The sequence below is a fragment of the Solea senegalensis genome, linkage group LG12 (genome assembly GCF_019176455.1).
Source record: "Solea senegalensis isolate Sse05_10M linkage group LG12, IFAPA_SoseM_1, whole genome shotgun sequence".
In the NCBI taxonomy this organism is placed as follows: domain Eukaryota; kingdom Metazoa; phylum Chordata; class Actinopteri; order Pleuronectiformes; family Soleidae; genus Solea; species Solea senegalensis.
Window position 1 is genome coordinate 727,176 of NC_058032.1, and position 13,830 is coordinate 741,005.

Consider the following 13,830-nt stretch of genomic DNA (forward strand, 5'->3'; position numbering starts at 1 on the left):
TGAAAACATGAAACGCTACTAAATGATAAATGATTACATGACAACATTAACATGTTTGACGAGACGTGTTCCACTCACACTAGACTCTTCATTATCTGATGTCTTTTATGATTCTTGTGGTTTTTTAAATTCATTGATTCTTTTGCCGTCTCTGTCTGTGCTGCTCTTTTATTACACGCTGAAATCTCAGCAGATGCTGAGAGAAACACAATGGATGACTCAAGTCAACATTTAGAGTTAACAACAACAACAACAACAACAACAACAATAATTATGCATTTTATTTCTAAGCACCTTCTGGAGACTTTACAGAGACAAAACAATAAAACAGGCAACAGGACAAACTCCAGCATGAACTACAGACAATCCAAATATTGCTTCATTTACAGGAGAAAACTTGACAGCGTGACAGTGTTACCTCTAAACAGCAATGACAACAGTTTTCTTTTTGTAATTCTTAAATTTCATAAATGCAATCTGTATAAAAACCTTCACACGTGTTATTATCTTCATTGCGGCTCCACATTCATTTTATTTGGGTGGAGAGTCGACAAAAACGACTCTTTTCCTCCTAAGGTTGCAGAATGTGGTGAGGAGTGAACACTTTGAGTGTCTGGTTGATAAAGCTTTGGATAAATGTTTGGAGAGTTCTGGAGATTTTAGGATGATTGTTTGAAACTTTTATTCTTTTTATAAACACCAACAATCAAAACACATGCACACAATAGCACTCGGAACAAGACACAATTGTTTCGCCATAACTGGACTTTTGGCAAAGTCTAAGAAGAAGAAAGTGCATCATGGTGATTATGTCACTTATAATGAATGTCCCCAGTGTGGTGGTGAAGCTGCTGCTGCTGCTGATGATGATGATGATGCTGCTGCTGCTGCTGCTGCTGCTGATGATGATGATGATGATGTGAGGAGGAGGAGGGATGTCACTAGTTAATAACCCCTGCTGCTCTGCCTGCCTGACAGCAGTATGATCGCAGAATGTGCGGGATTTCTCCACCAGCGGAGCTGCGTCGTGGTGACTGTGCAGCAGCATCAGCAGCAGCAGCATCAGCAGCAGCAGCAGCAGCAGCATCAGCAGCAGCATCATCATCATCAGCAGCAGCAGCAGCATCATCATCAGCAGCAGCAGCAGCCCGGAGAGGCTTGACATTTCTAACATCCAGTGATTCCTCCAGGAGCGCCGCGTGAAGTCTGGGTCTCACTCTCTCACTCACTCACTCTCTCACTCGGTCAGTGTTCCACACTCGCAGGCGCTGCGTGTTTATCCACGGCTGCTCCTTCCTTCCTTCCTTCCTTCCTTCCTTCTTTTCATTTGGGGATTTGAAACTTGCGGGACTTTACGGTCGCAGGCAGAGAGCAAACGGCGGACAGACGGAGGGACGCAGGGACAGTGAATGTAGCGGCAGGCTGGGTGTCTGTCTGCGGGTGCGCACAGCGGCTGGACCGGCCGAGGACGCACCAAGTGCCGTCACACATCTCCTTGTCTTCCGTCCTCGGTGTCCCCAGCAGGACAAAGATGATTGTCTTCGGGACTTTGCTGCTTCTTTTGTCCTCAGGTACGTGCGTGTGTATGTGTGTGTGTGCGTGTGTGTGTGTGTGTCAAACAGCTCAAGTTGCACTTTTGATGGTGATTTTCTTTCTGTTTGTGAACGCGAGCGATTCCTCCGTGACTTTTGTGACACCTCTCTATCAGTGTGTGAGCAGCTCGTGAGCTCGTGGACGCGCGGGGATTTTTCTCTTTCCTCACAACTTTGTAAAAATAGAGTTGTCGTTTCATAAAAAAACATACAAATCATAAAATAAGGTTTATTTATTGGTTATTCCTTCATCCCCCCGTTTTATTTCCTCTTCATTCCACCAAGACACGTTAATAAACACTAACACTGTCCACGCACACGTCACCAGGCTACGCCCTGAGCTCAAAGTTTAACATGAAGAAGCCACACACACACACACACACACACGTTGTCACATGGCTGCTTTATATCGTTATTACCCCCCCACAGACACGCACACACACACACACACACAGGAGCTGAGTGCCATCCCATTATTTTTAATTTTGTGAATAAACCAAAGAAACAGAAACTCAGTTCTTTGTTTGTCATTTTCAAATTATTTGTCGATGAAAAAAGGAAATACATTTTAATAATAGGTGCATTATAACGACATCATATATAACAATGAAATGTCTTGATTTTAAAAGCATATTGAGTGTCTGTGAATGCATCACCACTTCAGAATGAAGAGGAGAGTAAATGAAGAAGTGTTTCCTCAGTGTGAAGCAATAATTCACTTCATGTCGCAGCTCTGTGAACAAAGGAAATTATCCAGACACAAATTAATTAATTAGATTTTTTAAAATCAATTTGTGGACTAGAAACACAAAGTCACAGCATCATTGTCAACCTGTCATTTCTTAAGTTTATTAATAAACATCATCACTCGTCAATTCTTCTTTCTCATTTATGGATTTCACTGACGACGACGACGAGTGTCGACTGTTTTTAAGACGTTTAATTGACTCATGTGTTCAAACTGCAGCGCATGTGCTTTTAAAATAAAATGATTTTTAAAAATCTTCAGTATCTGCTCGTCGTGGAAATAACGGACTTGCTGTCGTCTGTGCTGAGGACGACCTTGTCCAGTTCCCTCCTCGTTTCTCTTTGTGAGTCTGAGTCTGGGGGGCGGGGCTGAAGGTTGTGGACAGCGGCACCGTGGTGGCTGTGGTCAGGCTCATGACGAGTTTTAGACTCGGCAGAGGTCAGAGGTCAGAGGGTTTGTGCTTCTTTATCATGTCCTAGCATATTATGGGCTGTGGTTATCAGTCAGGTCACAGAGAGAGACCAAAGTTCTGTGATTGTAATTGAACAGAGCAGCAAAAACAAAGTTAGAAGAGAAAGGTCAAAGGTTGTGTGAAGATTATCTGGACCTGAACCAGAGTTCAGGTTCAAACGCAGTGATTTCATTTCTTAAAGGACAAACTCTCTGCTGAGCTCAGTGTGACGACGCGTGACCCAAACAAGAAAAGGCCCAAAACCCAAAAACACTGGGAAGTCAAACCTGATAAAGGTATAATATACTAAGATATTAACTAAGGTATAATATACTAAGATATTAACTAAGGTATAATATACTAAGATATTAACTAAGGTATAATATACTAAGATATTAACTAAGATATAATATACTAAGATATTAACTAAGGTATAATATACTAAGATATTAACTAAGGTATAATATACTAAGATATTAAATAAGGTATAATATACTAAGGTATAATATACTAAGATATTAACTCAGGTATAATATACTAAGATATTAACTAAGGTATAATATACTAAGATATTAACTCAGGTATAATATACTAAGATATTAACTCAGGTACAATATACTAAGATATTAACTAAGGTATAATATACTAAGATATTAACTAAGGTATTAAGATATTAACTAAGGTATAATATACTAAGATATTAACTAAGGTATAATATACTGCTACGTAAACATACTAATGATCACTGAATCAAGTGCATTTGAGGGTTTTATTTCCCATTAAGAAATCATCATTTCTTATTTTAACATGAGTTAAATGAGCTCTGCTGCAGGTGGAGAGCGAGCAGATGAAGTCAGAGCTGAAGACGGACGAGAAATTCCCCTGCAGAGGGTTTGGCCTCTGTGTTCATTAGCCATGTTAATGATTGTCCTGTGTGTAGTGACACTGTAATGTTGAGTGACAGACTTGTAAATCTGTCTGTGTCTCTGCGTCACCCAGCCTCCTCCTCCTTCTCCCTCCCTCCCCCCTCTCTCTCTCTCTCCCTCTCTCTCCCTGAAGGCTTTCAGGTAGCGTCTGATTTTTCTTTTTTTCTTTTTTTCTTGGTCTCAATCTAAATTCCCCCTCGGATTCAGCGGCGCGTCAGAATAAATTGTTCAGGTCGTTCCGTGAGGAAGTGCAGTCAACCGACGCCGGTGTGCAAACACATTTGGAGCGCTGGTGGTTGTCGTCTTATCGGTGCACAGGCAGGTGTGTTTGTGTGACACGGCTCCTTCTGCGTACACTTGTGGGTTTATGAAGACCTGCACTGATACCAGTACTTTTAAGAGAAAAGCTGCCCACAGGGAATATTTACCATGTCTGTGGATCACATTTCTCCTGGAAAACCAGCTCCTCGTGAGAGGGCTGAGCTTTAAATAAACACATGAATTTTATTTTACACTAAAGTTACAACAGTTACCCCACACACACACACACACACACACACAGCATGTAGAATAATGAGATCCATGTCTGAGGCCCAACTCACATGGACAATGTAGAGAACCTTGTTTGTGCTTTTAAAATGACTTTGTTATCTTATAATATGTCCAGAGTTTGTATGGCGTCACCAACACTGCACGTGCTTAAGTCTGAAATATATAAACATACAAACCATTACCATTTTCATAGATTCTTCATTGATTTATTCATGAATATTAATAATCTATATTAGTGACTTTAGTGAGGTAAGTACACACAGTTCCGGCCATAACAACAACATTAGATTCAAAAACAATGTAATGATTTTCTTTCTGTGTTTTCGATGCGTCTCTACAGATTTGTGTACTTTAGAGTATGATGAGCTGTCAATCAAATCAAATCTGATATCATCCAAAATCTATACATTACTGTAAAAGATGAGTCATGTTTTTCTTCTTTATAGAAGCAGGTGGACACATTTTAAATAGAAACACATGTGTTGTTGAGCGTCATAGTTATAAAGTGTTAAAATGACATTGTGACATCTCTTTACTTTAAACGTGCTTCAGAAGTCACATGATGAAGTTGTGATAAACCCGTCAGCTGAAGCCGGCTAAAGGCTAACAGCTAAAGGCTAACAGCTAAAACATATTGACTTGGATGTTTCAGTTGTGCCCTTTAATGTATGTTAGATACTAAATAACCATGTTAGAACTGCAGAGTGACTGAATATGTGTCTCACCTGAAAACAGTTATCAGTTTAGTCACCGTGCAGCTGCTTAAATGCTTTGTGCTAACACACACACACACACACACACACACACAGACACACACAGACACACACAGACACACACACACAGACACACACAGACACACACAGACACACACAGACACAGACACACACACACACACACACACACAGACACACACACACAGGCACACACAGACACAGACACACACACACACACACACAGACACACACACAGGCACACACAGACAAACACACAAACACACACACAGACACAGGCGGTTGTGTCTCTGTCTTTGTGTGTGTGTGTGTGTGTGTGTGTGTGACTCTGCACTGCAGCTGTGTCCCCACAACATATGTAATACAGAAGCACACACAGGTGTCAGGTGTTTGAAGCTGTAGTCTGTCTCACCACTGTAACACACACCTATTAGACAGACAGACAGACAGACAGACAACTTTATTAATCCCTTTGGGAGTTTCCCTCGGGGAAATGAAAAGTTAAAATTACTGATGTTTCCACAGCACTGTGTGTGTGTGTGTGTGTGTGTGTGTGTGTGTGTGTGTGTGTGTGTGTGTGTGTGTGTGTGTGTGTGTGTGTGTGTGTGTGTGTGTGTGTGTGTGTGTGTGAGTGTGTGTGTGTGTGTGCTGTGAATAAAAGTCCATCCCGTGGGCAGAGAGAGAAAATGTATTATCTGTATTGACCTCCAGTGACGGACACTGACGTCTATGAAGAGAAATGAGCATCATAAAGCTGCTTTGATGATAATTGTAAAAAAATGGGAAAAAGAGAAGCGATCATCCCGGGTCAGAGGAGACGAGGAGGCAAGGAGGCGAGGAGGCGAGTCTGTGAGGTGAATGAACTTAGTGAAAGAAGTGAAGAGAAAAATCAATCTTCTACTTCTGTCACATTCAACAGAACATTTGCAACTATGTGACCTCCATCTACCTGCGTTAATCTGTGTGTGTGTGTGTGTGTGTGTCTGTGTGTGTGTGTCTCTCTGTGTGTGTGTGTCTGTTGCGTGTGTGAGATACAGTTTTAAAGTGAATGACGTATCCAAGGGGAAGTTTGGAGGTCTTCTGTGTGTTTTGTTGATAACTGGGATTTGGAACTCAAACACAGAAGTGGCAGATGGTGCCTCCACTTCCATTGCCGTGTGTGTGTGTGTGTGTGTGTGCTTGTGTGACTCTTGGATGCACCATCTTGTTGTCAGACATGAGTCCCTGAAGGTAGCACAGCTCAGTGTGGTCACAGCCTGCGCTGATCCCAGGTCAGCTGTGGCCTGACCTCAGGCCCATCTGCTATCACCATGACAGATGTGTTGGAAACTGGCCTCAGATCTGAGCCTGGAGCCACATCCTGCAGTTAGTCTGTGACAGACCACGAGAACCTCTGCCACACATTCACCTCACTACTTTACCTCCAAATACTGGACACTTGTTTCGACTTATTTCAGTGGAGGAGAAATGACAAAGATGAAACAATCCAAACTCACACAAATGTCCAAAATTCAAAAATGTGAACTAAAAGATTCCATTTTTTTATTTAACAAAGAGTTCAAAGCACTTAAGAATGATATTTGTATGTTGTTTCAAGTATGAAAGCAGAAGAGTTAATGACGGCTGTCATAGACACTTTCTGGCTCCATCATCACACTGTTCACCCCCAACGACACGAAATGTGACGAAACTCACAACAAATGTATGAATTACACAAATAGAGACAAGATTTCTGTAACTGAGGGCGTCGCACTGGTGCACGCAGGTGTTTCATCACAAATCACACTGTTGCACAATCGCGGCCGTGATTGGCATGAAGTCATTTTATCATCAAAGTAAAAAACATAAAAAACCTTTACTATCATGGTGCGGTTTGGAGGAGTGGGCGGGGCCTGGCGGCTGCTCAGCGTAATGTCGTCCTGGTGCGAACGCCTCAGTGCAGTCATGACTCTGATCTGACACGAGACCAGGATCGATCATTTACATGTGAACATGGAGATACAATAATCCAGTGCTCCATGTAATGTTTAGATTAAGATTAAGTTAAGATTGAAGTTGTTGCACGAGGTCAGATAAGAAACAACACATGATTCATACGCCTCGTTTTATTCCTTAAAATATATCGTACACACTGTATTTTACAGCGATGGCAAACATGGCAAAACTGAATTCATTCATTTATATTCAAAGTCATGACCCACTAAGTTTGGGAATCGCTGCCTCTGTGGATGACCCATCGCTAAGAGTCAAATAGTCCATGAACAAGAAAAATCATGTTTTTCCTCATACAGGAGTAAAATACGCTCCTCCAAACAACAACCTGAACCAAATCTACTATCTACGCCACGTCCCTTGTTTTTTGAAATATAATTTCACTTCAAACCTTTGATTCAAATCTCCGCCTTTTCCAACGATACAGGACACAAATGAAGACGTCGAGTCACTTTTAAGCAGCACAGACAGAAACACAATCAACAGAAACGGCTGCTTATTGATAGCAGAAGGCCATTAAAAGAATAAAGCAGAATAAATGTAAGTTTTAGATCCACTTTATGCTGCTGATGCTGCTGCTGCTGCACTGATATTAAAAGCAGTCTTTCCTAACATGAACATAATCATGTCGACAATACCTTCCTTAAAAAGTGAGAATGCAGCGAAGTTGCAGGAACAGATGGAACAACAGGAAAGTGGGAGGAACTCATCACTGTCAGAGACCTTTGCAGCGAGTCAGACATTATCCATTATTTTGCTCTTTGATCATAATTGCACTAATTACAGAGCTTCTCTGCTACCTCGACTTTTTCATAAACAAGGAAGTGAGGAAAATGAGAATGTCGAAGGCTTAATGATTGAAAATCTCCGGGTGTGTGTGAACGTGGTGAGAGCTGCAGGTGACTCACTAAGTCTTGTAGAAATCATTGTGGTTCATTTTGGATGGGGAGGGGAGCGCGCACACACACACGCACACAGACATGCACACACACACTAACACACACACGCACGCACGCGCACACACACACACACGACACAGACACAGACACGCATACGCACACACACACACACACACACACACATGCACAGACACGCACACAGACACACACACACGCATACACACGCGACACACTATACACACACAAAGACACGCGCACACACACACACACACACACACACACACACACACACACACACACACACGACACACGCATTACACGCACACACACACACCCGCACCTTTGATTCTCTGCAAACTGCCAATAGAAACGCCCACATTTGTATTATTAGACGGGTCGACCTTCCTTTGTGCTGCAGAACCTATTTTTCTAATATGATGAAGTTATTATTGTGTTCAGATGACACCCAGCCTCCTTTCACTGGCTGTGAAACCACATCCATAATTAGACCTTTCTTTAGACTTCAGGGTAAACTACACCACACAGTGAAGAATTCAAGAATAATATATGATACTAAAGGTTTCTGTCACTGTTTCCATCTGAACCAACAGCATCACAATCATCTCCCAACATTTGACAGTGAGAAAAGTCGTGTAGAACAAACTTCTCTAAAAATCATCAAAGTCAATCAAAGTTTTCAATCACATTCCACTAAAAAAACAATAACTTTATTCTGAAGCATGAAATATGGTGATGCTACGTTAGAGTGAACGTGTCCATCAGACGCTGCTGTCTTCGTCTTTTTTAGGCAGTGATCATGGAAGCTCCTCTTCAGTTAAAGTGGACTAAACAAACTCTTTCATTCTAATTCTAACTAAATGTTTCTTTATCTTGTTTTCTGTCTTATTCTGTCAATTCATCTATTTCTAATAATACGACTGAGTCTAAAATATAAAGTGGAAGTGATAAAGGTGAACAGTATGACAGCGTTATACGAGTGCACGTTACTCTTCAGGATCTGTTTGACATTTCTTTTGTAAAAGAGTCAATTAAAGATTTTTATAGCATCCTTTGAAGAACACTAAGTTATTGAGCACTTACAGTAAATCACCCTCACTGCCACGGAGCGGAAAACAGAGGACCCGCATACAGGATGTCAACGTAACAAAATAATAGAATCTTTAGTCAAACAAAAATGCAAAAGGAAAAAACAAGAGCAGGGAAAATCAGACACACAGAGACAACAAGGACAAAGGTGAAACACATGAGGACAGAACAACAGTCAACAAGGAAGACAAGAGAGGAAGTAAAACTAGATATTCATTTAAATTACACATACACAGAGAAAACCAAAAACCCAAAGGGAAAGAAAACAGAACAACGTCAAATCCAGGGGTCGTGACACTAACTTCATAAAAGCCGTCGCTGCTGTATCATTGATCTACTGCGTCTCACACCTGCGGTGTTTACACACTGTCGTTGTAAATTTCCATGAATATGATTATTTTCTTTTGCCTCTGTACTCAACTAAATGCCAGAACTCTCGGGTATAAAGAGTGCATCTGTCGGCTTTGTAAATATTTCACAATAAAAAGCCCTGTGACAAAATAAATCGATTGGGGAATGTTTTTGCTTTGAAGCAGGAAGAGAAAGTGTTGTGTTATTGTCACGTGTTGGACTGAAACTGTGGGGAGGAAACAGGCGACAGTTTTTGTCTGCGCTAATCTGATAAAACGTGTGTTTAAATGAAAAGAATATGTTTGATGATGCAAAGACCCTGGTCTTTGACGGTCGTGATGACTTTTTAACACTTTTCCAGGTTTAGAGTCTTTGTTTTTGCTGCTTTTAGTGTATGACACGACGAGTGAGGAGACGCCCTTTTCACGACCTCCTAATGAACCAAAGGGTTGAAGGGAAGTCCACTGCAGCTTCAGTATTCACACACTAGACTCTGCTGGGTGTTGTGACATTCAGCCGCTCCGAGTTTGTGTTCACACGCCCAACACTGTTGTTTTAATGCAGGACATCAGAGCAAAACATGGAGCTGCATCAAATATGACGCGCACACACACACACACACACACACTAATCCCGGCTATCGTTCTACACACACGTACGTCCTGCTTGTGTTTACCCACAATGCCCTGCGTTGTAGTCCGCTTCCTGCATTTGTTTTAGGCAGACCAGAGTTCAGTTGTGCATTCACACAAACAAACCAGACTTCCTGAGAAAACTAGGATGTGAACATGACATAAAAAAGTGTGAAATCCCACCAGAATAATCTGGATTAAAAACTGACGTGTGAAAAATGTTAGGTTTCTGTCTGTGGAGAAGTGAGCGTGACAGAAACCACAAAGTAAAGGATTCAGGTTTTTGTTTCTTTCCTCGGTTTCCAGTGAATAATAAAAATAATAATCTATTTATATTCTATTCATAAATGTCAATGAATGTAAATACAATCTTTAAAGACACTGTTTTTTAAAAATGCGCTAAGATTCAATTATATAATCACAATCGTTAAAGAATCATAATCATTTCCTTCATAACTGGAGTCAAATTGAATAATGAGGCACCTCAATTAGTAATAATCGCTGAGGTTGGACTTCAGATGAATCTGTACTGTTCACATTTTAATTAAAAATGAAAGTTTAAAGCAGAAATAATGTCAAAGCGTCTGAGTCCTTGATGTTCAATTCAATTCAAATGTATTTGTATAACATTCATTATCTCAAGTCTCTATACAGAGACAACATTATAGAGAAACCTGCCATTCACACACTGATGCACGAGGCGTCAGTGGAGAGAAGAAGAAATCTCTGACAGAACCAGAACATGGGCAGAATCTGCCTCGACCGGTTGGGGTGAAAGCAAAAATGGGGGACAGAGATTATTGATAAAGATTTGATCTCCAGTATTGATCAGGTGAGATGTTTCTGGAGTCAGAGACGAGTGACGTTGGAAAACAGCTCAGATCTGAGGAGAACTGAGACCTCTGTCGTTCTGCCTTTAGTTTGGAGTTATTTATTTATGCTATTGAAAGAGAGGAGAGACGTCAAGTCAAGATGTCTGGCGCCTTCCTCTGATACCTAGAGTCGACCGTGGGGAGGACGGCGGCATAGTTGAGTATCGTCTCATCCTTTGTGTACAATAAAGATATGACGATGCCAGGGTTACATAGAGTGCTAGTCTCACATGAAACGGTAATAAACGACAAAGAGGAAGTGACTGTTTGACCGAGAAAAACTTCAGACCCGCATTTGTTGATGACAAGATGGAAGATGGGAGTGTTTTTCTCATCATGAGCATTCTTGTAGCAACATGGTGAGTGTAGAAATAAAGACATAAGAAGAGCAGCTGTGTTTGTGAGGAGCAGACAGAGCGTCGAGGCTGAGTGTGCAGGTTCACAGCAGGACGATGGAAGTTAAGGCCCATGTTGCTGCAGGTGTGTCACGAGGCTTCATGGACACAGGACAAAGTGGTAGACGATGGATGGATGGTTGTTTACGGAGAGTAGCCATAGTTTCACAACTTCTCTTGATGCAGTTACATTATAACGCGTCTTTCATTAAATCTGATGTCGCTGGTGTTGATACAGCCTCACGGTGCAGTGAGGTGCGAATTATTACTGCGATGACTCACTCCCGGGCATTTCCCATGTGATTACATGTGTATTACATTCATGTTGTGTTTGTGAAGGCTTTTCTCCCCCCGATGGTGTTGGTTTTTTTTATAGACGACTGTCTTTTCATTATCAGTTCAGTCACTTCAGTCGTTATCACTTCACGTTTGCACAGAGCACTTCCTCTTCTCTTTGCCTTAAACAAATCTAACAAATCTAAAATCTGACACACATCACAGTGTCTGTCAGCACACCCTTAGACCATACAGTACAGTACACTGTAACCAGGTTGTGCAGTAACAGTGGAATTGCTCTGTGGATTACCTGCACATGTGCTTTGTGCTTGAAACTAATCCAGCAGCTTTCACATTAAATCCAACCCTGTGGCTCATGATGGAAACTACACTGCCTGAACCCATGTTTTTTCTTATAATTATATTATAGTATTGACTCAGAATTAATGTAGTATTGATTTATTGATGTTAATGTGCGTTGCTGTGACAAGAAGTTTAGCTTCAGGTCATGTAACAGTGTATTGATCTATTATTATTATCACACTTCACTGCTGCATAGAAGCCAGTGATAGATTTATTTTTATGTGCATTCTTTAATCTTCACACACAATATGTGCATGTAAATGCACAGAGACTGACTGAAAATGACTGCATGCTGCTAGTTTATGTATACTGTGTATATATATATATATAGATGTATATACATACATCTATATATATATATATATATATATATATATATATATATATATATATATATATATATACATATATACATATATACATCTATATATATATGTATATACATGCCTTGTCAAATCTCTTGTACATCTATGCAGGTTTATTTGAAAGTTTGGACTAATGTGTCAACATCACACCACAGGCTCAGACGTGCCAGTCTTTAGTGCTTTAAAGTTCTCAGCCTTAACCTCAGATTTCCTGCAGTTGGACACCACAGGTGATCACAGTCCGTCTCTGTGGTGATTTAATCCTCAGGTTCTTTGTCTGTCATCATGTGAGCTGATGATGTCAGCAGGTGGTGACAAAAAGAAGAGGTTTATAAAAATGGATGAACTATAAAAATGGAATAGTCCCATAACAAGAGTGATGTTGCCTCATTATTCTCACGTATAAAATGAATGTGAAAATGTTCATGTATTTGTGTTTTATATGTGTATTTATATTTTTTTCTATGCTCATATATTTCCATTTATACGGGTTTTGAAAGTAAACATGGAAATGTGTGAAATCTGTATTCTATTGAATGATCATTAGGGGGCGCCGCCATGGTTTTCTTTTGTCGTTTCACTTGAATTATAGCAGCAATAGACACTTTCATTTCTTCTCACTCTAAATAACAAATTATAATAATGTTTAGAGGCAAATTTATGATAAAGCGCTTGATGTATGAACAGTGTATGATTGGCAGCTACTATTGATCAACAGGGGAACTGGTTTTTGTTCTGAATGTAAGTAAAAATGATCGCGCGCGCGCACACACACACACACACACACACACACACAGACAGACAGACAGACAGACAGACTGCTGTCATTAAAGGCCTTCAGGTGTCATTACAGGTAGACACCATGTTAACTTGAGCTTATGTGAAAACACTCCTTTGAAACGTTACAGTCATTGACACAGTGTTTTCTGGCGAGCAGCTTTAACCGTCTGGGGTCACAGTGAAGCCGTGAACCCACATGACTAACATCACACGAACGCTGACCCTCACAGACCAGAGGACGCAGAAAGTATGAATTAGGACGAGGCTCAGGAACTGAAACGTTGACTGGAAAAAAGATGCTGACAGCAAACTGAAAAACAGACGTCGTTGGCTCACAGGAATGGAGACAATGTGACGTTGTTTGGTCAGTTGATGAACTGACAACATGTTCTCAGCAGCTCCAGTACAGATGGCAGATGACTGTACGAGCAGAGTGGACGCTTGAAGGCCACTAGACTAACAGGGCTAATGCTAATGCTAGACTGGAATGTTGTCTGGAAATCAGGGATATTTCTAAAATCCTTAAACCTTCGGCGTTGAGCGTACGGTTTCATGGAGACTTCCCTGCAAACCTTGCTTTTTCGTATTCCCAGCAAAGCTTTACAGGAGCATTCGTTTGTGTAAGAGTGCCGTCAATGAAGTGTCCACTGGGTCAATTCTTGTTACTATAACAATGAAGACAGGAGTCACTGTGCTGAAGACGCTCTATGAAACAGGCAGGCTTACAAGCAGAGACACGACGTTAGGAAAGCACACACGCAGCAACAAGACAGGGAAGACACACACACACACACACAC

At 41.0% G+C, this 13,830-nt stretch overlaps 1 protein-coding gene across 1 annotated transcript in view; it reads left to right on the forward strand.

The window, feature by feature from the left end:
• Positions 1-1,109: 1,109 nt before the first annotated feature.
• Positions 1,110-13,830, forward strand: part of LOC122778388 (GDNF family receptor alpha-4-like) — a 48,266-nt gene continuing 35,545 nt past the window's right edge. Inside the window, exon 1 of the mRNA XM_044040240.1 lies at positions 1,110-1,571. Within this exon, the coding sequence (XP_043896175.1) occupies positions 1,532-1,571 (40 nt within the window). The 5' untranslated portion in view covers positions 1,110-1,531. The remainder of the gene's footprint in view (positions 1,572-13,830) is intronic.